At 48.9% G+C, this 21,866-nt stretch overlaps 1 protein-coding gene across 3 annotated transcripts in view; it reads left to right on the top strand.

Moving 5' to 3' along the window:
• ADCY9 (adenylate cyclase 9) overlaps window positions 1–21,866 on the top strand; it is a 173,986-nt gene that overhangs the window by 34,930 nt on the left and 117,190 nt on the right. The window contains exons 1-4 of one of the 3 annotated variants that reach the window (XM_059899022.1): window positions 3,567–3,611; window positions 11,523–11,696; window positions 14,549–14,597; window positions 16,296–18,031. In XM_059899022.1, the coding sequence (XP_059755005.1) occupies window positions 16,339–18,031 (1,693 nt within the window). In that variant the 5' untranslated portion in view covers window positions 3,567–3,611; window positions 11,523–11,696; window positions 14,549–14,597; window positions 16,296–16,338. Of the gene's footprint in view, window positions 1–3,566; window positions 3,612–11,522; window positions 11,697–14,548; window positions 14,598–15,834; window positions 16,003–16,295; window positions 18,032–21,866 lie in introns of those variants that run through there. The other 2 variants (XM_059899021.1, XM_059899020.1) reach the window with 2 other exon arrangements.

The following is a 21,866-nucleotide window of genomic DNA, read 5'->3' as shown; positions in this document are numbered from 1 at the left end:
AAATATTAGAGAATATTCTTCAGGCAGAAAGAAATGAAAGCAGATAGAAACTTAGATGTATACATAGGAACACAGACCACTGGAGGGGGGAAATAGATGAGTTTTTCTCATTTAAAAAATTTCTTTGAAAGATAATTGACTGTTGAAAGCAAAATATGGAGAGGAGAAAACAACAAAATGTTTCTTTGACTTTTTTGCAAGTTGATTGGCCATATAACTGTGTTCTGGCCAATGAAATATGAGCAGAGGTGGTGTGTGCAGTTCTCAGGAGATGGAAGAAAGAAGGCATGCCTTTCTTCCCTCCCTTCTCCTCCTTCCTGCCTGGAGCTCCAGAAACTGTCTTGTACAAAAGGGTGACCTTTGGATATTGGGCAGCGACTTTTCCTTCCTTGGAAATGAAAGAGCAACAGATCGGGGGAGCCTGGTTCTCTGACACTGTAGACGGCCAGACCAGCCCTGGACATTTCACAGTGAGAACATGTTAAGTCACTGCTCTTTGGAGGTTTTCTGTAACCCAGAGCCAAACCCAGTTCTAACTAATATGATTAGCTATTTGAAAGAGTAATGCAGTTGGTAAATCTCTGACAAGATGATCCAGAAAAAAAGAAGTCTCAATTACATAGTATAAAGATTTAGAAAGGGGACGTAACCATAAATGCAACAGAGATTATAAAGATAATAAGATAAATAATAATGAAAAACTTAATATCAATAATTTTCACTCAGAAAAAAAATCACTAAGTCAAGAAAAAGCAGACTTGAAATAGATACTTGTACACCAGCGTTCATAGCAGCATTATTCAAGGTAGTGAAAAGGTGAAAACAGTCCAGATGTACATTGAATTAATGTGCTACATGCATACAATAGAATGTTATTCAGCCCTAAAAAGGAATGAAATTCTTTTAATTTATTTTGGCTGCATCTGCTCTTAGTTGCGGCACACATGGGGGATCTAGTTCCCTGACCAGGGATTGAACCCTGGGCCCCCTGCATTGGGAGCGCGGAGTCTTACCCACTGGACCACCAGGGAAGTCCCCAGGAATGAAATTCTGACACACACTACAACATGGATATACCTTGAAGACATTATACTAAGTAAAATAAGTCAGACACAAAGGGAAAAATATTGTATGATTTTTCTTAGATGAGGTGCCTAGAATAGTCACACTCATTGAGACAGAAAGTAGAATAGAGGTTACCAAGGCCTGGGAACAGGGAGGAAATTGAGACTTAGTGTTTAATGGGGACAGAGTTTCAGTCTGGGAAGATGAGCAAGTTCTGGAGACGGATGGAGGTGATGGTTGCACAATAATATGAATGTGCTTAATGTCACCGAATGGTACACTTAAAAGTGGTTAAAATGGTAAATTTTATGTTTCTGTTACCGGACTAAAAAAATATATATTTCTTTTTAGGTGTTTTGGAACATGAGGATTTTTTGCAGTATAGCTAGGCCTCCATGTAGAAATGGAACGCTGGCCCTGATGTTCTAAACACTCGAGCTTTGTGACTTCTGCTCTGTCCTTGTCCTATCTTGGCATTTATACAGTTGGAAGAAAGAATGGGTGCAAATGTATGATATAATAGCAGTCAGCCATTAGGAAGGGCAAGCATAGCATCCATTCCCAGTGGGAAGCCTGTTAATAAAGAAGAGAGAAGCCTCTGGAACTGAATGACTCCACTTTGCCACCGGGCCATTTTCTCTCGTGAACTGGCCGTGAGGTCTGTTCAGCTGCCCTGTGTAACCAAGGTCGGCTTTTAGCGTGTCTGGTGGGGATGATGTTTCTGGCCCCAGTCTGTGAGCAGGGCTCCCGTGAAACCAGCTCCCACTGCCTGCCTTTTGGAGCCTCTGTCCCAGGAGGCTGTTCTCTCATGCCAGCCCCTACCTTCAGAATCCCCTGAACCTCAAAAATGTGCAGGAAGTCCCTTCGCTGCGGGCACATTCCAGATCCCTGTGTAGGGCGGCTGCACCCAGATTCCAAAGAGAGCCTTGCAAAGCCACCTCCCAAGCGTTTCTGCCTCCTCCTGACTTTGAGCCATGGTGCCCTCAGGCAGGGATGTGTCTGCATCTGTGCATGACATCATTGGTGGATAAGAGGAAGGCTCCTTTCTCTTCGCAAGCATGTTTCTGCAGCGCCCTGGTTCTATCTGTGAAAGCAGACAGAAGTGGGTGGGGGCGTCCTGCCGATGTGCTCTGTGCAGGGCCGCCTCTGCCAGGGCAGCTCCGGCACACACACGCCTCCTCTTGACATGGCCCCACCCTGCCTGTCCTGCTTAATTGCCTCACGTCCCCTCTGCCCTGCGCCCATCTGGCCTGCTCAACCTCCCTGGAACAGCCCACCTGCTCGGACCTCTCTCTGGGACATTTGTCCTTGCGGCTCCTGGACACTGGTTCTACTGACCCCGCTGTTAGAGTTCCCCAGAGAAACAGAACCAACAGGTGTGTGCATAGTAGATGGATTAATAGATAGATAGATAATATAAATAGATGGATCTAGATCTATCTAGAGGTATCTGTATATCTAGATCTATCCATCCATCAATCCATCTATTTATTTATCCATCCACCCATCCACCCATCCACAGGGAGATTTATTTTAAGGAATTGGCCCACACTATTGCGAGGCTGGCAGATCTGAAGTCTGCAGGGCAGGTGGCAGGCTGGAGACCCAGAGAAGAATTGATATTGAGCCCAAACAGGGCATGTTTAAATCAAATGCAGTCAACCCTTTAAGCAGTGCTGGGCTCACCCTCCCCATCTGCCTGGCTTGGGTTCCTGTGCTTTCTCTGACCCTCTCGCTGTCCTGCACCCCCCGCCCCCTGTCACAGCCCTCCACCCTCTTCCCTGGCCTGCTAATTCCTCTCCTCTGCCATGGATGACCTTCACTTGATTGATGGGAGAAGCCCCGGGTTTGTGAGTCAGGCAGATCCGGGTTCAGGCCCAGCAGCTCCGTTCTGAGTTGGTGACGTTGAACAAGTCCCTTCAGCCCTGAGCCTCGGGCTCCACTGTAAGGTGGTGAAGTCCGCCTCTCGTCCCTTGAAGCCCCTGGTGGGGTGGGCGCCTCCTTGGCTTGGACGTCCTTTTCTCTCCCGTGACCGAGCGCTGCCTCCTCCCTCACAGGGAGCCCCCCACCAGCCCCCCAGCCGTGAACATGGGTTGGAAGACTCAGTGTTGGTGTGTCGGTCAGGGTCTCCTGAGAAACAGCCAAGGGGATATGTGTTTACAGAGGGAGGTTGTGCGGACCGGAAAGTCGGAAATCCACGGGGGAGGCGGCAGCTGGAGAGTCAGGCGAGTCCACGAGTCCAAATTGCTGTCTAGTCTGAACGCAGAACTCCTTCCCCCTCGGGGGACCTCAGTCTTTTCTCTTAAGGCCTTCAACTGATTGGGTGAGGCCCACCCACATTAGGGAAGATGGTCTGCTTGAGCCAGAGGCTGTGGATTTAAATGTTAAGCACGTCTGAAAAACACCCGCACAGCAACATTCAGACTGATGTTTGACCACACAGCTGGGCGACATGGCCTTGTCAGGTTGACACATGAAGTTAACCTTCACACCCTCCTGCAAGACTCACCTCCGATGTTGCTGTTGTGAACTGGCTGACATACCAGGTATTGTGTGAAGTGCTTTCTTTGGCTTGTTTGATTTAATTCTCATAATAACTGTATGAAGTAGGTTCTATTTTGAGTCTCATAAAGCAGAGCTCTTATGTTGAGAGAGGTTGAGTAACTAGCCCAAGGTTGCACAGTGAGCTGTGGTTTGAAGTCGGGCAGTCCCACTGCAGAGCCCACCACTTTGGCTTCACACAGTCCTGCTGCCTCTTCCAGAATCCCCAAGAGACTCTGCCCCCTTCCCTGAGCCCTACCGAGACTTGCAGGTCCTCGAGGCTTATCCCCTCCTCTGCCAATGCCTTCTCCCCCTTCCCTGCTTGTTGGGAGCAGGTAGCAGGTTTGTTGAATATAACCGAAGTCCAGAATTGCCTGTGGCCAGGCATCTGTGACTCCACCTTGAGCCAGGGAGGACGGAGACCTGCCAGCTCTCTGCTGTGTCCCTGTCCTGGCGGCCGGGGCACTCCTGCGTGGTCACCATCCCTGTCTGGGCACTGGTGGGGCCACAGTCCTGCAAATGGCACTGTGACCGCAGGCTCAGCTGATAAGGCGTCAGGAGGAAGATCAGCTCTGGGCTGCTTAGTCAAGCGAGGTTGGCCCCCTCTCCCTCGCAGGGCCCTGTGGCCCGGCCACAGGGGAGAACACGACTTCCGCCTTCTCGGGATACTTGAGCAGCCCAGGAATGAGGTTTTACGCTGTCCTGGCAACGCTGCCCTGGGCCTTTGGAATTAGCATTCTGTCCCCAACCTCCCTGAATTTCAGGAACCAGCGATCTCTCTCCTGCCCAGCCCTGCGCTGTGTTCGCCCATTGCCCTGGGCACCAGCATGCCAGCCCTGTTCCCCGATTCTTGGATGACAGACCGCCCGGCCTTGGTCCTGTTGCCTGCCTGCCGGAGGCCTGGACCATCCTAGGGTTGTGGCCGGAGCAGCTACCACTGCAAGAACAGGGTGACACTGCAGGCCAACCTGCCTCCTTCCTATAGTGGGTTGAATAGTGTCCCCCCAGCTCCAGACCCCTGGTCCCTGTGAATGTGACCTTATTTGGAAAAGGGGTCTTTGTAGATGTCATTAACTTGAAATCATGAGATCCTCTTGGGTTGTCTGGGTGGGCCTTAAATTCAATGACAGTTGTCCTTATAAGAGTGAGACAAAAAAAAAAAAAAAAAAAAAAAAAAGAGTGAGACAGGGGCTTCCCTGGTGGCACAGTGGTTGAGAATCTGCCTGTCAGTGCAGGGGACACGGGTTCGAGCCCTGGTCTGGGAAGATCCCACATGCCACGGAGTGACTAGGCCCGTGAGCCACAACTACTGAGCCTTCGCGTCTGGAGCCTGTGCTCCGCAACAAGAGAGGCCACGACAGTGAGAGGCCTGCACACCGCGATGAAGAGTGGCCCCCGCTTGCCGCAACTAGAGAAAGCCCTCGCACAGAAACGAAGACCCAACACAGCCATAAATAAATAAATAAATTAAATAAATAAATAATTAAAAAAAAAAAAGAGTGAGACAGAGGGAGATTGGAGATCCTGAGACAGAGGGGCCACTTGAGGATGGAGGCAGAGACTGGAGCCACACAGCCCCCACCCCGAGGAATGCCGGGAGGCCCCAGAAGCTGGGAGAGACAAGGAAGGGTCCTCCTCCAGAGCTTCTGGAGGGAGCACAGCCCTGCTGACACCTTGATCTTGGACTTCTTGCCTCCACAGCTGTGAGAGAATTAAATTTCTATCGTCTTAAGCCACCAAATTTGTGGTAATTTGTTACAGCAGCCCCAGGACACCAGTACCTCACCCAGTCATGGGTGTGGGTCAGGGAAGCAAGACCAGCCCTGGCCTGGCCTGGGAGCTTGATCCCCGCCAGCCTGCTGCCCGGCCGCACAGTACCCGGTATGTACCTGGGACCAAACACAGACGAGCAGATTGGGACAGGATGGAACTGGAGTAAACTGAATGCCGCTGATTTAGAAGGTGGCATTTGGGGACTCACCTGAGTTCAGATCCTTCCTGGAGTGTTTGTTGGCTAAATATTTTTTCCCCAAAGGGTTGGTAAGGATTGAATGAGGTAATAAATGGAAAATGCCAGACACAGAGCAAGCGATAGTTAATAGTACTTATTACTATCAGGGTGGAGCCGAGAGAATGGTGGGCCTGGGAATCTAGACCCCCTTCTGCACTGGAAACGCTCTGGACCTTCAGGACCTGCCCCCTGTCTCGGTACCTGCCTCTGTGCCAGGGGCCAATGTGTCCTGTCCCCCTGCCGCCCAGCACTACCATGAGAATCAAAGGAAGGAGTATAGGCACAAATCTCTTGCAAACCATACAGTATTTCATAAACCCAAGATGCTTGCACTATGATTTACACCGTGTTTATCTGTGTCCTGATGCATCTATACCCTATGTCTTTGAACGTGGCTCCGTGTAACTCAAGAAGGGAGGAAAAGGTGGTTTCCAAGCTTTTAATGTTTCCAGGATTTAAAATGTGCTTAAAGAAACTTGGCTTTCAAACAAGCAGGCTCAAACTGCAGACGCACGGTCCTCTTCAGTGGCGCTGGATTTTGCAGCTCGGTTCCTGCTCCCCTCCATCCTCTTGTGATCACCGACTGGCTTCCAGCAGCAGGTGTAGGAGAGGGGGACAGTCTGGACAGAAGCCCCCAGGCTCGGCAACCCAGCTGCCCCAGTACCAGCCCTCCTGCACCGATCTCTGCTTTCCAGATTTTGAGAGCCTTCGAAGAGCGAGCCACACACTTAATTTTAAATTGCGTAATGGTAAACAACAGAAGCAGCCCCAATTGCTAGGGGAACACAGAGAGGATCCACTTCTTAGTCCTGGGGAAGCGGATAAAAGTTCCCAGCTTTCCTTGGTGCCATTCCCGTGATGAATCTCATCTCAGGGACTGCACATTCCTGTCCCTTGGTATCCTTGGCTGGAGAGGTGCAAAAGGGGCACTTGTGCAGGGTGGGGTGAAAGAGCCAGAAAAATGACCAGGCAGAGGAAGTGGAAAGTTTTAAATAGGTTTGGTGTTTTTTTCCACTTGCATATTTATAAGCTTATGATATAATAATAATTATTATTATTGTTGTAAAATACACATAAAAATTTACCATCTGTATTAGTTTGCTAGGGCTGCCATAACAAAGTACTACAGACTAGGCTGCTTAAACAACAGAAATTTATTTTCTCAAAGTTCTGGGAGCTAGAAATCCGAGATCAAGATGTTGGTGGGATTGGTTTCTTCTGAGGCCACTCTCCTTGGCTTGTAGATGTCTATCTTCTCCTTGTGTTTCTTCACATCATCTTCCTCTGTACGTGTAAGTGTCCAAATTTCCTCTTCTTAGAAAGACAAATACCATATGATATCACTTATATGTGGAATCTAAGATATGACACAAATGAACCTATCTATGAAACAAAAACAGAATAGAGACATAGAGAAGAGACTAGTGGTTGCCAAGGGGGATGGGGGTAGGGAGGGATGGAGTGGGAGGTTAGGGTTAGCAGATGCAAACTATTATATATAGGATAGATCAACAACAAGGTCCTACTGTATAGCACTGAGAAACTGTATTCAATATCCTATGATAAACCAAAATGGAAAAGAATTAAAAAAAAAAAAGAATGTACAAATTTCCTCTTCTTCTAAGGACACCAGTCACATTGGATCATGGTCCACCCTAATGACCCCATTTTAATGTAATCACCCCTTTAAAGAACTTATCACCAAATTCAGTCATATTCTAAAGTACTGGGGATTAGGATCTCAACATATGAATCTTGAGGGGACAGAATTCAGCCTGTAATGCTACAAACTGCTAAGAAGACCTATGACTAACCATGACTAAGAGTGGGAGGGTCTGGACAGAAAAGAGGGCATCTAGACCTACTGGCTCCTTCCATGGGGCTCCTCCTGCCCCATGATTATGTCTAAGAGAGTGTGTGGGTGTGGCCTCAAATTATGACACTATTCCCAGAAAAGTGTAAATATATGGCCATCAAGAGCAATAAGACTCTAGCACCAAAGGCTACCCTGAGTGTGTAAAGAGTTGGCAGTTAGTCAGGAGCACACTTTGCAAATATCTCGGAGTCTTACATAAGGCTCTGCTGCTCCCTGCACGTGAGAGAGCTTGGGTCACTCAGATAGTCCCATCATATCACTGGAGTGGCGAGTTCTCATCACAGCTTGTGTAAGGACCTTGTCATGGAGCATCGGAACATGAAGAATAAATGGGAACAGCAGGGAGATCCAGAAAATACTCTGCTGGTTGTGTGCAGGCTGGGTGCAACAGCTTAGAGCTTCTCAGTGTGGGTGGTGCTGGAGACTTTCTCCTGTAGGTTTTCTATGTTTGAAAAAAAATTATTACTTATTGGCCGTGCAATCACGTTATCTGGCTCGCACACTTTCTGAGTAGTGTTAATGATAGTTTGATACCATCATGTGCCTAAATATACACGTATCATCATAACAAGTTTACAGGGTTCTACCACGGTGGGAACGGATGGAGACAGATTCATCATGTGAGTGACTGCCACCGGAGGGCTCCAGGGTGAAAGTCAGCGGCACTCCAACAGGGTGGAAACTACTATCCCTAATAATGGTTTGCTAAGTGAAGGTTTGATGCTGAATGTTGAGATTTCCAGCCTCTTCCCTTCTCAGCTGAGGGGGCAGCCAGGCTGGAAGAGCCTTTTCTAGAAAACCTGATTAAGGAAAAACATGTGGAAATACCTAGAAGGGAGTCCCCTACAAAACGACCTGGCCAGAACCTTCTGTAGCAATACATGATCATAAGAATCCCCTGGGGAGGTTTGAAATGCCCCCCCTGTACTCCTCCCCATCCCCAAACGGTTACCTCAGAATTTCTGAGGATGGGGTCATGTCATTAGTGTCCACAAGCCTCCCGAGGGATTACAGCGTGTGGCCAGGTCTGAGAACCACTGTGTAAAGGGGAGCCTGTGGTTGACAAACCCTGGATTTTTAGTGACTCCTCTGGACTGTGAATGGACAGCTAGGGCTGACCAGACAGGTAAGAAGAGGCTCTAACTTGAAAAAGGCCAAAACAACCAGAAAAACGGGAGATGATGCAAAAGGACATTTTAAAAAATCTATCTTCAGCATCTTCAGAGAGGTGAGAAGTTATTACACTGGTGACATGAGAAAAGGATGAGATTTAAAAGTTCAGAAGACAGAAAAATCCTCGGACAGTAAAACATGATAGCAGAATTATTATTATTGTGCAAGGTTTTTCAAGAGAAAAAAAGGATAGAAAGTAAAATCTCAATAAAAGATGGAAAGGTAAGTTGAGGAAATCTCTCAGAATGTTGAGCAAAAAAATTAAAGAGAAAAAAGAAAGTCACAGAGATGGAAAATAGAGACAAGAAAATGAGATGAACCATTCAAGAGGTCTGGCATCCAAGTAATAAGTATTTCAGAAAGAGCACAGGGAAAACAGAAGAGAGAAATCCTCAAAGAAACAATTCCAGAAAGTTTCCCAGAAACGACAAACGTGAGTCTCCAGATGGAGAGGGACCAGCAAATGCCCAATACAATGGATGAGCACAATGGACCACCACCAAGATCTAGCCCCGGGGAAGTTTCAGAGCTACAGAGAGACCTTCCAGAGAGAAAACAGGTTTCATACCGAGGACCAAGAGTCAGAATGGCACCGATGCTGGAAGCCATAAGATGCTTGGCAACTCTATAGCTGTTGGCAAAGTGCTTTATTTCTCTTGGCTTGAGCTCCTTGTCTGTAAAATGGGCACGATGCTGTGTAACCCAAGTTTCCTCAGGCCTCTCTAGAGCATTTTAAAAAAATTAAATTTATTTATTTTATGTATTTATTTTTGGCTGTGTTGGGTCTTCATTGCTGCATGCGGGCTTTCTCTAGTTGCGGAGAGCGGGAGCGGGCTTCTCATTGCGATGGTTTCTCTTGTGGAGCATGGGCTCTAGGCGCGCGGGCTCAGTAGTTGTGCCGCATGGGCTTTAGAGCACAGGCTAAGGAGTTGTGGTGCATGGGCTTAGTTGCTCTACGGCATGTGGGATCTTCCCGGACCAGGGCTCGAACCTGTGTCCCCTGCATTGGCAGGCGGATTCTTAATCACTGTGCCACCAGGGAAGTCCCTCTAGAGCATTTTTTTTTTTTTTAATTTATTTAATTTATTTATTTTTGGCTGCTTTGGGTCTTCGTTGCTGCGTGTGGGCTTTCTCTAGTTGCAGTGAGCGGGGGCTACTCTCGTGTGCGGGCTTCTCATTGCGGTGGCTTCTCTTGTTGCGGAGCACGGGCTCTAGGCGAGCAGGCTTCAGTAGTTGTGGCCCGTGGGCTCAGTAGTTGTGGCTCGCGGGCTCTAGAGTGCAGGCTCAGTAGTTGTGGCGCACGGGCCCAGTTGCTCCGCGGCATGTGGGATCTTCCCGGACCAGGGCTTGAACCCGTGTGCCCTGCATTGGCAGGCAGATTCTTAACCACTGGGCCACCAGGGAAGCCCTAGAGCATTTTTAAAACAAAAGTGACCCGATTCCTCCCCTCTCTCACCCGCCCTAGTTAACATCCATCTCCATCCTCCTTTGGTGTCTGTCCTTGGGGGTCTCCAGCAGCTCTCAGCTCTCACTAAAGCTTTGCTCTGGTCCGCTGTGAAGTGGGTGAGAGCCCCTTCTGCCCTTTGCCTTTTGTGTCTACACTGTTGGAGGTGGTGCTAATTGTACCCTGACTTACAGAGTTTGGGAGGAAACTGTATGAGTTTCCTGGGGCTGCTATAACAAATGACGGTAAACTTGGTGACTTCAACCAACAGAAATTTATTCTCTCCCAGTCTGGAGGTCAAAAGTCAGAAATCAAGGTGATGTCAGGGCTGCGCTCCCTCTGGAGGCTCCAGGGGAGGATTCTTCTTGCCTCTTCCAGCTTCTGGTGACTCCCGGCCATGCTTGGCCTTCCTTGGCTTGTAGAGGCATCTCTCCAATCACTGTCTCTGTCTCCCCATGCCTCTCTTCTCCCTGTGTGTGTGTCCTCGCCTCTTCTTATAAGGACACTGGTCATTGGATTTAGGGCCCACCCTATTCCAGTATGACCTCATCTTAACTAATTACCTCTGCTAAAACCCTATTTCCAAATAAGGTCACATTCTGAGGTTCTAGGTGGACACGAGTTTTGGGGGTACACTCTTCAATCCACTACACAGCTCTTATGCAGTTTTTCTCACACTTACTCCAAAGTTCCTCACCATTACCCACAGGGTGGGATGGGAGCAGCAGTCCAGCAGGAGGTGAGCCAGGTGACAAATCTAGTGACAGACACCATGCTTTATCCCCCATCCTCTCTCTCAGCCAAGCTCTTGCTGGGTCAACCAACCTTACTTCAAAATGTGATTGCCCCCAGGACTGGTCCTCCCTGGCCCCATGGTGTCATAAATACGCCCATCACATATTTTAGCTTTGGGTTCAAGCCAGAGCCTCTATTATAAGTGTAGATAGAAAAAGCTATAAACTCATAAGCATTACATTAAAGTGTTACTTATTCTGCTTATTAAAAGTAATGGGGAGCTCAACTATTTCACATAAATCTTTTTTTCTTTTAATATTTATTTATTTGGCTACACCGGATCTTAGTTGCCCCATGCAGGATCTTTTAGTTTCGGCATACCAACTCTTAGTTGCGGCATGTGGGATCTAGTTTCCCGACCAGGGATTGAGCCCAGGTCCCCTGCATTGGGAGTGTGGAGTCTTAGCCACTGGACCACCAGGAAAGTCCCCCACATATGTCTTATCTCTTTTAATTCCCACATGCATTCATTCAATAAGGTGTTATTGGGCTATGTACCAGGCACAGCAGGATTTAGAATCTATATACATGACTAGATTGAAGACTCCTGGATTATAGAGGAGTCTGCAAGGGATTTTGGTTATCTTCTCTAATCGATCTTCTTTTGTTTTGCCCAGACATCTGATTCTCTGCCAGCATAAAGGCAGCTGCCCAAGACTTGTCACCAGCCAACAGGATGGAGGAAGTCAATGGTGAAAAAAAATGTGGGTAGATTCTTACAAACTCACCCTCATCAGCTGAAAGAAGAAAGGACTCAAAGCTTGTAATCAAAGCCTGGGACACATGAGCAGGTAAGAGAGGGGAATCCCTTCTACCAGTGGGTGGTTCTCCAAGAGAATTGCCCACCTGACAACCAAAAATAATGTGGTGCTCCATCCATACAGACCCAGTCACGGTTGTCACCCCAGTGACTTCTAATAGCTCAGAGCAGAGATCCTCACTGATCAGGTGATCATGCATGTGAGGGTGGGCGAGGATGACAGGATGGGGCCAGCAAGGCTTTCCGAAAGCTTTTGTAGTTTGTATGGACGCATTCTGATTCACGCTGTGTCCGGGTGGAAGTTCTACACATATCACAGATGGAGAGAAAACCTTGGCAGATCTAGTGGCAACCCGGGTTGGATGGTTGGAGAAAGCATCTTCCCTGTATGTGCAGGGTATCAGGCACCTTTACGCTGGGGGTGGAGAAGAAGGGACCCAGGACCCTCCAGCAACTCCCCACCAGGTCTGGGGAAGAATGAGAATGTAGTTACCTCCTTTATAGAACTCTCCCTCACGTGCAATCTGTCACCAAGCTTAATTAATTTCATTGTCTTTTTCTTTCTTTCTTCTCCCCTCCCCCTCCCCCTCCTCCCCCTTCTTCGTCTTCTTTTTACCATTATAACAAAATTTTATTAGTAATCATCAAATACAGTGTTCAGATTTCCTTGGTTCTCTCAAAATCTTTTCTAAAATTAATTAATTACTTAATTTATTTTTGGCTGCGTGGGGTCTTCGTTGCTGCGCGCGGTCTTTTCTCTAGTTGCGGCAAGCAGGGGCTACTCCTCGTTGCAGTGCGCAGACTTCTCATTGCAGTGGCTTCTCCTGTTGCAAAGCATGGGCTCTAGAGTGCAGGCTCAGTAGTTGTGGCGCATGGGCTTAGCTGCTCCACAGCATGTGGGATCTTCCTGGACAGGGCTCGAACCCGTGTCCCCTGCATTGGCAGGTGGATTCTTAACCACTGCACCACCAGGGAAGCCCTCATAAAATCTTATACAGTTGATTGGTTTGAATCAAGATCTCGTTACCTCAATAAAAAATAAACCAAAAAAAAAAAGGAGACATAAGAGTTACCTCAACCAATTACAACACATAGGCCTCACTTGGATCTTGATTCCATTTTTTTAACCCATCCCCATCCCCTTCCCTTGGCATCTTTCCCAGCTACTACAAGCCCCTTAAAGGCAGAGATGGTGTATCATTGTACACCCAGGACCTAACGCACAGTGCCAGGCACATCGTCCTCAATCCCAAGGGTTTATGGAATGACTCACGCCCTAACCTGGAGATTGAGGACGTTCAACAGCAGGGAATGCTGCCTAACTGCTTCCAGAAGACATACAAAAGAGAAGGAGGGAGGTGGGTATGATCATTCCCTGTGTCTAAAAATCTGACATGACTAATTGATTTATAATGTCAAAGTCACCAGAAACGGTGGGTGGATGGAAATAATTTGCAGAGGGGAGGAAAAGCACAGATAGGCAATCTTTCAGATTATTGAAGGAGATGAGGAATGGGGAGCTCGGGGTAGCATTAAATGGGGGGTAGGTGCACAGTTAGCACTGTCTCCAAGGGCTGCCTGTCCAGCTGGGTTGGTCGACAGAGGAGGCAGGGCCACCTGGAAGCTCACAGAGGGTGGTGCCTGGGCCGCTCAGAGCTTCGTGGCCGCGGGAGTCTGATCGGGTTTTGAATGTGAACTCTGTCCCTAGCCCATTGTCTGACTTTGGACATGTCACTCTCCAACCCCAGTTTCACATCTCTAAAATAGGGACAATGATATCTACCTCAGAGGGTTGTGGTAAGGACCAAAAAGGTCACAAGTGAAAGCGTCCAGTGGTTTCTGGCACATTCGCTCAATGTAAGTTTCCTATTCTTATCTCACTGACTGGCTTGTGCCGTGCACTCTGATCTTCTGAACCTCAATTTCTTCACCTGCAAAAATGGAATATGTGAGAGAGCCTGGCACATAGCTGAAGCTCAATAAAGGTTTATTTTTAACTTTTTATGACGTTTATTTTGAAACAATTTTAAAGTTGCAAAAAGTACTAGAGTGTTCCCCTATACCGCACACCCAAGCTTCCTCTAATGTTAACATCGTGCCTAATCATATCAATAGTACAATGATCCAAACCAGGAAATTAACACCTCACAACTCAACGCCATTAACTAAACTCCAGAAATTATTCGTTTCCCCAAGAAGGCCTTTTCTGTTCCAGGTTCCAAATCAGGATCCAGAGTTGTTGTATCCTTTAGTTTTCTGTGACTCGTGACAGTTTCTCAGTCTTTTTTTTGTCTTTCATGACCTTGACACTTTGGATGGGTACTGGTAAATAACTTGGAAAAACACTTCTCAATTTGGGTTCCTCTGATGTTTTCTCATGATTAGATGGAGGTTATGCACTTTTTGCAGAAAAACCATGGCAAAGACACTGTGTTACTTTTTGGTTTTCTTTTTTCTTTATTGTGGTAAAATACACAACATAAAATTTACCATTTGAACCATTTTAAAGTGTATAGTTCAGTGGCATTCAGTACTTTCACAGTGTTGTGTGACCACCACCATCTAGTTGGGGAACATTTCCATCACCCGCCAAAGAAGCCCCTCACCCACTAGCACTCCCTCCTCATTCCCATCACCCCCACTCGCTGGCAATCACTAATTTGCTTTCTGTCTCTATGTCTTTGCCTATTCTGGACATTTCATATATATGGAATCATACAATATGCAGTCTTTCCTGACTGGCTTTTTTCACTTAGCATCATGTTTTCAAGGTTCACCTGGGTTGCAACATGAATCAGCATGCCACTCCTTTTTATGGCTGAATAGTATTCCATGATATAGACAAGCCACATTTTATTGATACTTTATTTTCTAATTCAACAGTGAAACCTGGCGAGGCAAGGAGGGCGCAGATCCCCATGACTGGCAGGAGGTACTGTGAAGTGTGTGGAGGAGAAGGGTCAGGACTGGTGCCCTGGGGAGCAGAGGACTGTACTTCACGTTGCAGACAATGCTCGAGAGGCCACTGTCACACTGCCGCGGGAGTAGCAGACTCCTTTGAAAACTTCATTTGTGGAAAGGGAAAAACAGTTATTCAGGAGGAGGGGGAGACGACCCAAGGATGGGAAGGGAAACTCTCCCTGGGGCTGGAGGAGTTGCTTCTCAGTGTCACCAGCTTTCTAGGGCCAACCACGGCGCCCTGGAGGCCCGCCAGGCTGGGCCAGCAGAGGCTGGGGCTTGGATTGCACTGCGGTGGTCGCCCCAAACGCGCTCAGGGAGGGCCTAGGGCCCCGGGTGACACTTGCTCATTGCTTATGAAGAAAGGGGACCCTCCCTTTAGGCACATGCAATAGTTGCAAACTTCCATTTATAAACAAGGTGTGCCGAGCAGAAGGGCAAACATTTTCATGTCCCAAACGTCACACCCCAGTTGCTCCTTAACTAGCAGATGCCCTTAGGTTCCCCGGAGCGGGTCTGAGGAGTGCCGAGCCGCGGGGAACGGTGGTCTCTCAACGTGCCCGCAGCACCCCGCCCCCGCCCCCGCTAGTGCTTGCAGCCCGCGGCCTGGACGCAGCGCGGCCTCGGGCGGAGGGCGGCGCCTCAGCGCGCGGCCCGCCCCCGTCCCGCAGCCCTGCTGTCCTGGCGCGCGCACTGTGCGCGTACCCGGGCCTGGCGGCGACGTGCGCGGGCCGCGCGTGCGCGCTGTGGTGGGGCGAGGGGCTGCGCGGGCGCGAGTCTGTCAGTGACAGCGGGAGGGGGAGAGGGAGGGGGCTGGAGATGGTGGCGGCGGCGGCGGCTCTTCCGACATGAGGCAGTAGCATCGCGGGGCTCGGCTGCGGCTGCGGCCGCGGCGGCATCTCTAGCTCGGGAGGCCGCCCCAGGCGTGGGCGGGCGGGCGTCCCGGGAGCGGGCTCTGCGGCAGCGCCGCGCACGGGCCGCCGGCTGAGGGGCCCGCGCCCGCCGCGCCCTGCGCTCGGCGCCCCGCGGCTCCGGGGCGCGGGGTTGGCCCCGGAGGCCGGGAGGGGCGGCGCGGCCGGGTCAGGCCCCGCTAGACGAGCCGCGCCAACGGGGGTGGCCGCAGCGCCGCGGGATCCGCAAACTTGCGCCGGGCCTCGCAGCCCGCCCGCCGCCCGCGGAGCAGCCGAGCGCGAGGGCGCCGGGCGCGGGGCGGGGGCGGGGGCGGGGGTCCGGCCGTCGGCCTTGAAGCGGCCGAGGCGCCGCTCTGTGCGCAGCATGAGGGGCCCGCGGCCGCCGCCGGGAGAGCTGTGTTTGCCAGAGCGGCCCGCGGCGTGAGAGGGCTCGGCTGGACTTTCCCTCCGGAGCCGGCGGCGGAGCAGGCGAGTGCGCGCGTAGGAAACGCACCGCGGGCTCGGGCGGCGCTGGACGGGTGCGGGGGCAGCCCCCGCTCGGACCCCCGGGTGTTCTAGGTCCGGCCCCGGTGGCTGCGGTTGGCCTCGAGGGGGGGACGGTGGAGTGGCGCTCAGACATTACCCGGTTGTTGTGAGCAGACGGTGCCTTTCCCAGCAGACCGCCGGGGCACCCACTTAGGAAACCGGTAGAGCTCGTGGCCTTCAGGTGTGCGTACCTGCAGGAACAGATCCCAGTGTAACTCTGGTTGTCTCGCTGACAGGTCCCGGTGACCCCGGCCGGGAGGCTTCCGAGCGCTCGGCAACATGGCTTCCCCGCCCCACCAGCAGCTGCTGCAGCACCACAGCACCGAGGTGAGTTGTGACTCCAGCGGAGACAGCAACAGCGTGAGGGTCAAAATCAACCCCAAGCAGCTGTCCTCCAACAGCCACCCAAAACACTGCAAGTACAGCATCTCCTCCAGCTGTAGCAGCTCCGGGGACTCAGGGGGTGTCCCCCGGAGAATGGGCGCCGGAGGCCGCCTGCGCAGGAAAAAGAAGCTGCCTCAGCTGTTCGAGAGGGCCTCCAGCCGGTGGTGGGACCCCAAATTCGACTCCATGAACCTGGAGGAGGCTTGCATGGAGCGCTGCTTCCCGCAGACCCAGCGCCGCTTCCGGTATGCGCTCTTCTACATTGGCTTCGCCTGCCTTCTCTGGAGCATCTATTTTGGGGTCCACATGAGATCCAAACTGACTGTCATGGTAGCCCCTGCTCTGTGCTTCCTCGTGGTGTGTGTGGGCTTTTTTCTGTTTACCTTCACCAAGCTGTACGCCCGGCATTACGTGTGGACCTCGCTGGTTCTCACCCTCCTGGTGTTCGCCCTGACCCTGGCTGCCCAGTTTCAGGTTTTGACACCCCTCTCAGGACGAGTTGACAGCTTCAATCATACTCGGGCAGCCAGGCCCACAGAAACTTGCTTATCTCAAGTGGGGAACTTTTCCATGTGCATTGAAGTGCTCTTTTTGCTCTACACCGTCATGCACTTACCTTTGTACTTGAGCTTGATTTTGGGAGTGGCCTATTCTGTTCTTTTTGAGACCTTTGGCTATCATTTCCAAGACAAAGCCTGCTTCCCCTCACCTGGAGCAGAGGGCCTGCACTGGGAGCTGCTGAGCCGAGCCCTGCTCCACGTCTGCATTCATGCCATTGGGATCCACCTGTTCATCATGTCCCAGGTGAGATCCAGGAGCACCTTCCTTAAGGTGGGCCAGTCAATTATGCATGGAAAGGATCTGGAAGTGGAAAAAGCCTTGAAAGAGAGGATGATTCATTCTGTGATGCCAAGAATCATAGCTGATGACTTGATGAAGCAGGGGGACGAGGAGAGCGAGAATTCTGTCAAAAGGCACGCCACCTCCAGCCCCAAGAACAGGAAGAAAAAGTCTTCCATACAGAAAGCCCCTATTGCCTTCCGCCCGTTTAAAATGCAGCAGATCGAAGAAGTCAGTATTTTATTCGCAGATATCGTGGGCTTCACCAAGATGAGTGCCAATAAGTCCGCCCATGCCCTGGTGGGGCTCCTCAACGATCTGTTCGGCCGCTTCGACCGGTTGTGCGAGGAGACCAAGTGTGAGAAAATCAGCACCCTGGGAGACTGCTACTATTGTGTGGCCGGATGTCCCGAGCCTCGGGCCGACCATGCCTACTGCTGCATCGAAATGGGCTTGGGCATGATAAGGGCTATCGAGCAGTTCTGCCAAGAGAAGAAAGAGATGGTGAACATGCGCGTCGGGGTTCACACGGGGACTGTCTTGTGCGGCATCTTGGGCATGAGGAGGTTTAAATTCGACGTGTGGTCCAATGACGTGAACTTGGCCAATCTCATGGAGCAGCTGGGAGTGGCTGGCAAGGTTCACATTTCCGAGGCCACCGCAAAATACCTAGATGACCGGTACGAAATGGAAGATGGGAAGGTTACTGAACGCCTCGGCCAGAACGTTGTTGCTGACCAGTTGAAAGGTATGTGCATTTCTTTGCCTCGTCATCTCCCTGCCCAATCCCATTTGTGTTGGAAAAACAAAACAGTCCCTTTCCACTGTCAGCATCTGGAGGCAGATCAGTTGTTCTCGGACACCTTGTCATGGGGGCATCTCAGGACCAGTGGGACTTTTCCCCCAGTGAGTGAGGTATCACAGATCTGTTCACACCCTGACAGTGCTGACATAGATGACACCATTTTTTGAAGGAAGGAGAACTTTGACAATATGTATCCTGCCAGTCGGCTGTTAATGTTTCTGAGATTCTGGGGCAGGTCTGATGAGTGTAAGGGGATCGGAGCCCTTCAGTGGTCAAAACTTTGAAGCACCATAAAAAATTGCCTTTGTGATCCATTTGGTCGCCCTGAAGCCCCATTAAAACGTTTCTCTATGCCTTTTTCCAAAAAATGTGAAGAATAAAACTTTTCTCCTCTCTGGGCCTCACTTTGCTGGGATAAGGAAGTCGGCTCAGCCCTGCAAGACCCTTGAGAATTAGATGAAATTATGTACCCCTAAGTGCACACTGCCTTTTGCCTAGATCTCTTTTTAAAAAATGTTTGCATTTTTAGCTTTCATTTATTTAACAATGCTTTCTTATCATGGTATTTGTCTTACCTTATAGACTGCAGCATTTTAGAATATTGAACTTCTCAAACCACCAGGTGATTTGAAAGTTTAGACCCCCTCCCCCAACCCCTCAGATGTGTCCCTGTCTTAAGCTCCTTACTGCTATTCTTTATGTTTTCACTGAGCTGCTTCTTTTATTTTATTTTTCTTATTTTCACTTAGGGCAAAAATTTTTGAGGTCTGGGAAATGATGTATAAGTAAGTGGGATCAAAAGTAAGAATTCTAAGTAACTAACATCCTCTCCCCTCCTTTTTAAAAATTGTCCTTATATTTTACTAAAGTCTTCTGGATTGAGGGGAACATCTATTTTGGAAGTATGTAGAGAAAATAACATTAATTTTTAAAAGGCAACATTTGTAAAGCTGTATTGTGTTTTGTGGTGCCCCCACGTTGCATAATTACACAGTGAAAAGCCCCAGGGAATGGAATCCTCAGAAGGAGAAGTAACAGCTTAAATCAGAGACAGGAGAAGTAATAGTGTAAATCAGCGCTGGTAAGTGGTTGAGTTTGAGGGCCTGGGTAGATTGTCAGCCTTGACACAGTCCCGTGTGCTCAGTTGATATTTTCTTTCTCTGCTTGTGATCGGGAGTTCCATGTCATTTACTTATCTGTTATCTGGCGAGGGTGCTTTATTCTTATTCTAATTTTTCTTTATTCTGTTAATTTTGCCAGCAGTTGAAGAATTTGTGGGTAGAGTAGAAATATATTTTCACCTCATAATTCCCTCTTCCTTGAGAGCTTGCAAGGCTACATTGATGAGGTCAGAAGCTACACTTTGTAGCTCGCTTAAGAGATTCTGCCGTGACAAGTGTCTTCCTCTGCAGGAGGGTGTCTCTTGCTCTGGAGTCTGGAGGTGCCAGTGGAGTGGGGTGCGGATGTAATCCCTGCTTGACATTTTGGCACCTTTGGGATCTGAGTGTCTCAGGCTCTGTCCTCAGGGGTTGTGGGACAGATTTCAAAGAATGGAGCAGCGCTGTACTACATTAGATTAAGTATGACAATGATAGCAGTTTTGCAAGTGGTGCTTTGAATAGTGTATTACTTGAATTTCAAAAATAAAAACAGATGTAATCCTTAAGTATGTCTGGAAATTGCCAGGTCTTTGATTCTTTGGCAATACCCATTTTTGTTAATTTATGTGTAATTTTATTTTCAACTTACAGATCAAAGGTCTCAAAGACACTGACCAAAAAAAAAAAAGAAAAGCCAGAATGAGTTTGTTGATTTTTAAGAAAAACTCACATAGTGTAAATTTCGTAAATTAACTTTTTCTTTAAATTTGTGTACCCTGTATATTTATAAGGAAAAGTTTTAGCACTGGATGGGAGATGGGGAAGGATAGAAGGCTTAGCTTAACCAGTGATTTTTTTGTATGATATTCTCTCCTTTTACAGTTTCCCTGAGACCATGATTTTTGCTTTATTCAGCATATTTTGAAAACCTCTGGACGGGACCCCAGTAATAGAGGATGTCTACACAACTTCCTGACCTTTTTTGAAACTGCACAGTTCAATTTTCCTGACATTGTACAAATCTGCTCAGTTGAGATGATAGCATAGTTTGTAGAAGACCCTTTTCATACAGAGGACTAAGGTTATATACATAAGATTCCTTTTAGCCCATCTTTGGGTTTGTGGCAGATATTTTTCTCTACGCAGTGTTGGCATCAGCTTTTCTGATGTTGGGGTTAAAAATAACCAGTAGAGGATTCTGTAGAAATGAATATCCATTGAATAAAGTGGGGATTCCAGCACTAGCCTGGCAGTGTGAAAGGAAGCTGCCGCTCTGTAATTTGTCTGAACAGGCTTTGTGGGAAGTGGACTTTCATCATTTCTGCGTATTCATTCACCCCGAGAGCATCTCTGTTGTGCTCTCACGGCACCTGGCCCCGTAGACGCACAGGTGGAGTCGTGATGGTTTGTGACCTGGGGGAGCTCGAGGGTATAAACATCGTTGAGTCCAGAGATGGGAATGCAGTAGAGAGGTGCATGCACCTGGTGGGTCTTGAGGTCGAGCAGTGGCTTTCCAGGTGGATAAAAGAAGGACATTCGGTGCAGTGGAGGAAGCGTGGGCAAAGGCTTGGGGTTACGTTTCTTGGTGGACTGGGCAGTTTAAGTAGTTCATCAGGACAAGGAAGACTGCAATTATCCGGGAAGGAGTTTGAATTCCATCCTGTAGGTAATGGGGAGCCACTGATGGGCTTTGAGCAGGAAGCTTAGGTGATCTGATTTGCAATTTGAGAAAGTTTACTCTTTCAGTTCTAGGGAATGTGGGTTGGTGATTAGTGAGCTGTTTCAGTAAATCCCAGGCAGAGGCAATAGTCACCTGGACCAAGGTAACAACAGTGGTGGTGGAGATGAGGGGATAGATGTGAGCAGTAGTAAGATCAGCTGGATTGGACTTATAGCCGTATTTAAACAGATGACAGGGGCAGGCGAGGGGCTTGATTCTTTGAACCGGAAATGGCTTTTCAAGTTTCTGGAATTGACGTGGGGACAGTTTGACATCAGGCATGGGTGAGAGGCCTTTGAAGTTTCTGTGGTGTGAATGGAAAATGCAGGATCAAGTTGTAGACTATGAAATAGGCCAGGAGCCCCTGGCTTGTCCATTCATTCATTCAACAGATAATTTATTTTGTTTTGGGCACATTTCTAGGTGCTGGGGATACAGCAGTGAACAAAACACCAAAATTTCTGCCCTCGTGGTGATTCTGTTCTAATAGGATGATCAGACAATAAACAAGTAAAAGATAAAGTTTGTGTGTGAAATTTTAGAGAGGGTGCCCAGTCACTTAGAGAGAAGGCTGAAAGAATTTTCAGCACAGGACTAGGATTTTGGAAATGATCCGGAAAGTGAGGGGCAATTATTATTAAAGATTAGGAAGAAATAGTCTGATTTGAGTGATGAGAAGAAGGGTCCTTTCACACTATTTGGGACATACCACCGGGCCCATGAGGGTACTGGCTGTTCCGTTCTGTCTTGGGCCACAAGCAAAAAGGTGAGGAGTGTTGTCTAGAACTGTTAGTTTTTCCTTTCATAGGTAGAGAGTCACAAAGAAAGTGAAACTGTCAGAAAATAGTCATCTTTTCTCTTAAATACTAGGAAGATAAAACGAAGGTGCACAGTCATTCCAAATCGACACCAACACTCATGCATTTGTAGAAGGGAATGCCGGGGCTATTGCATTGTT

The sequence above is a fragment of the Balaenoptera ricei genome, chromosome 15, assembly GCF_028023285.1.
Source record: "Balaenoptera ricei isolate mBalRic1 chromosome 15, mBalRic1.hap2, whole genome shotgun sequence".
In the NCBI taxonomy this organism is placed as follows: Eukaryota; Metazoa; Chordata; class Mammalia; order Artiodactyla; family Balaenopteridae; genus Balaenoptera; species Balaenoptera ricei.
This window is presented reverse-complemented; position numbering and strand designations above follow the sequence as displayed.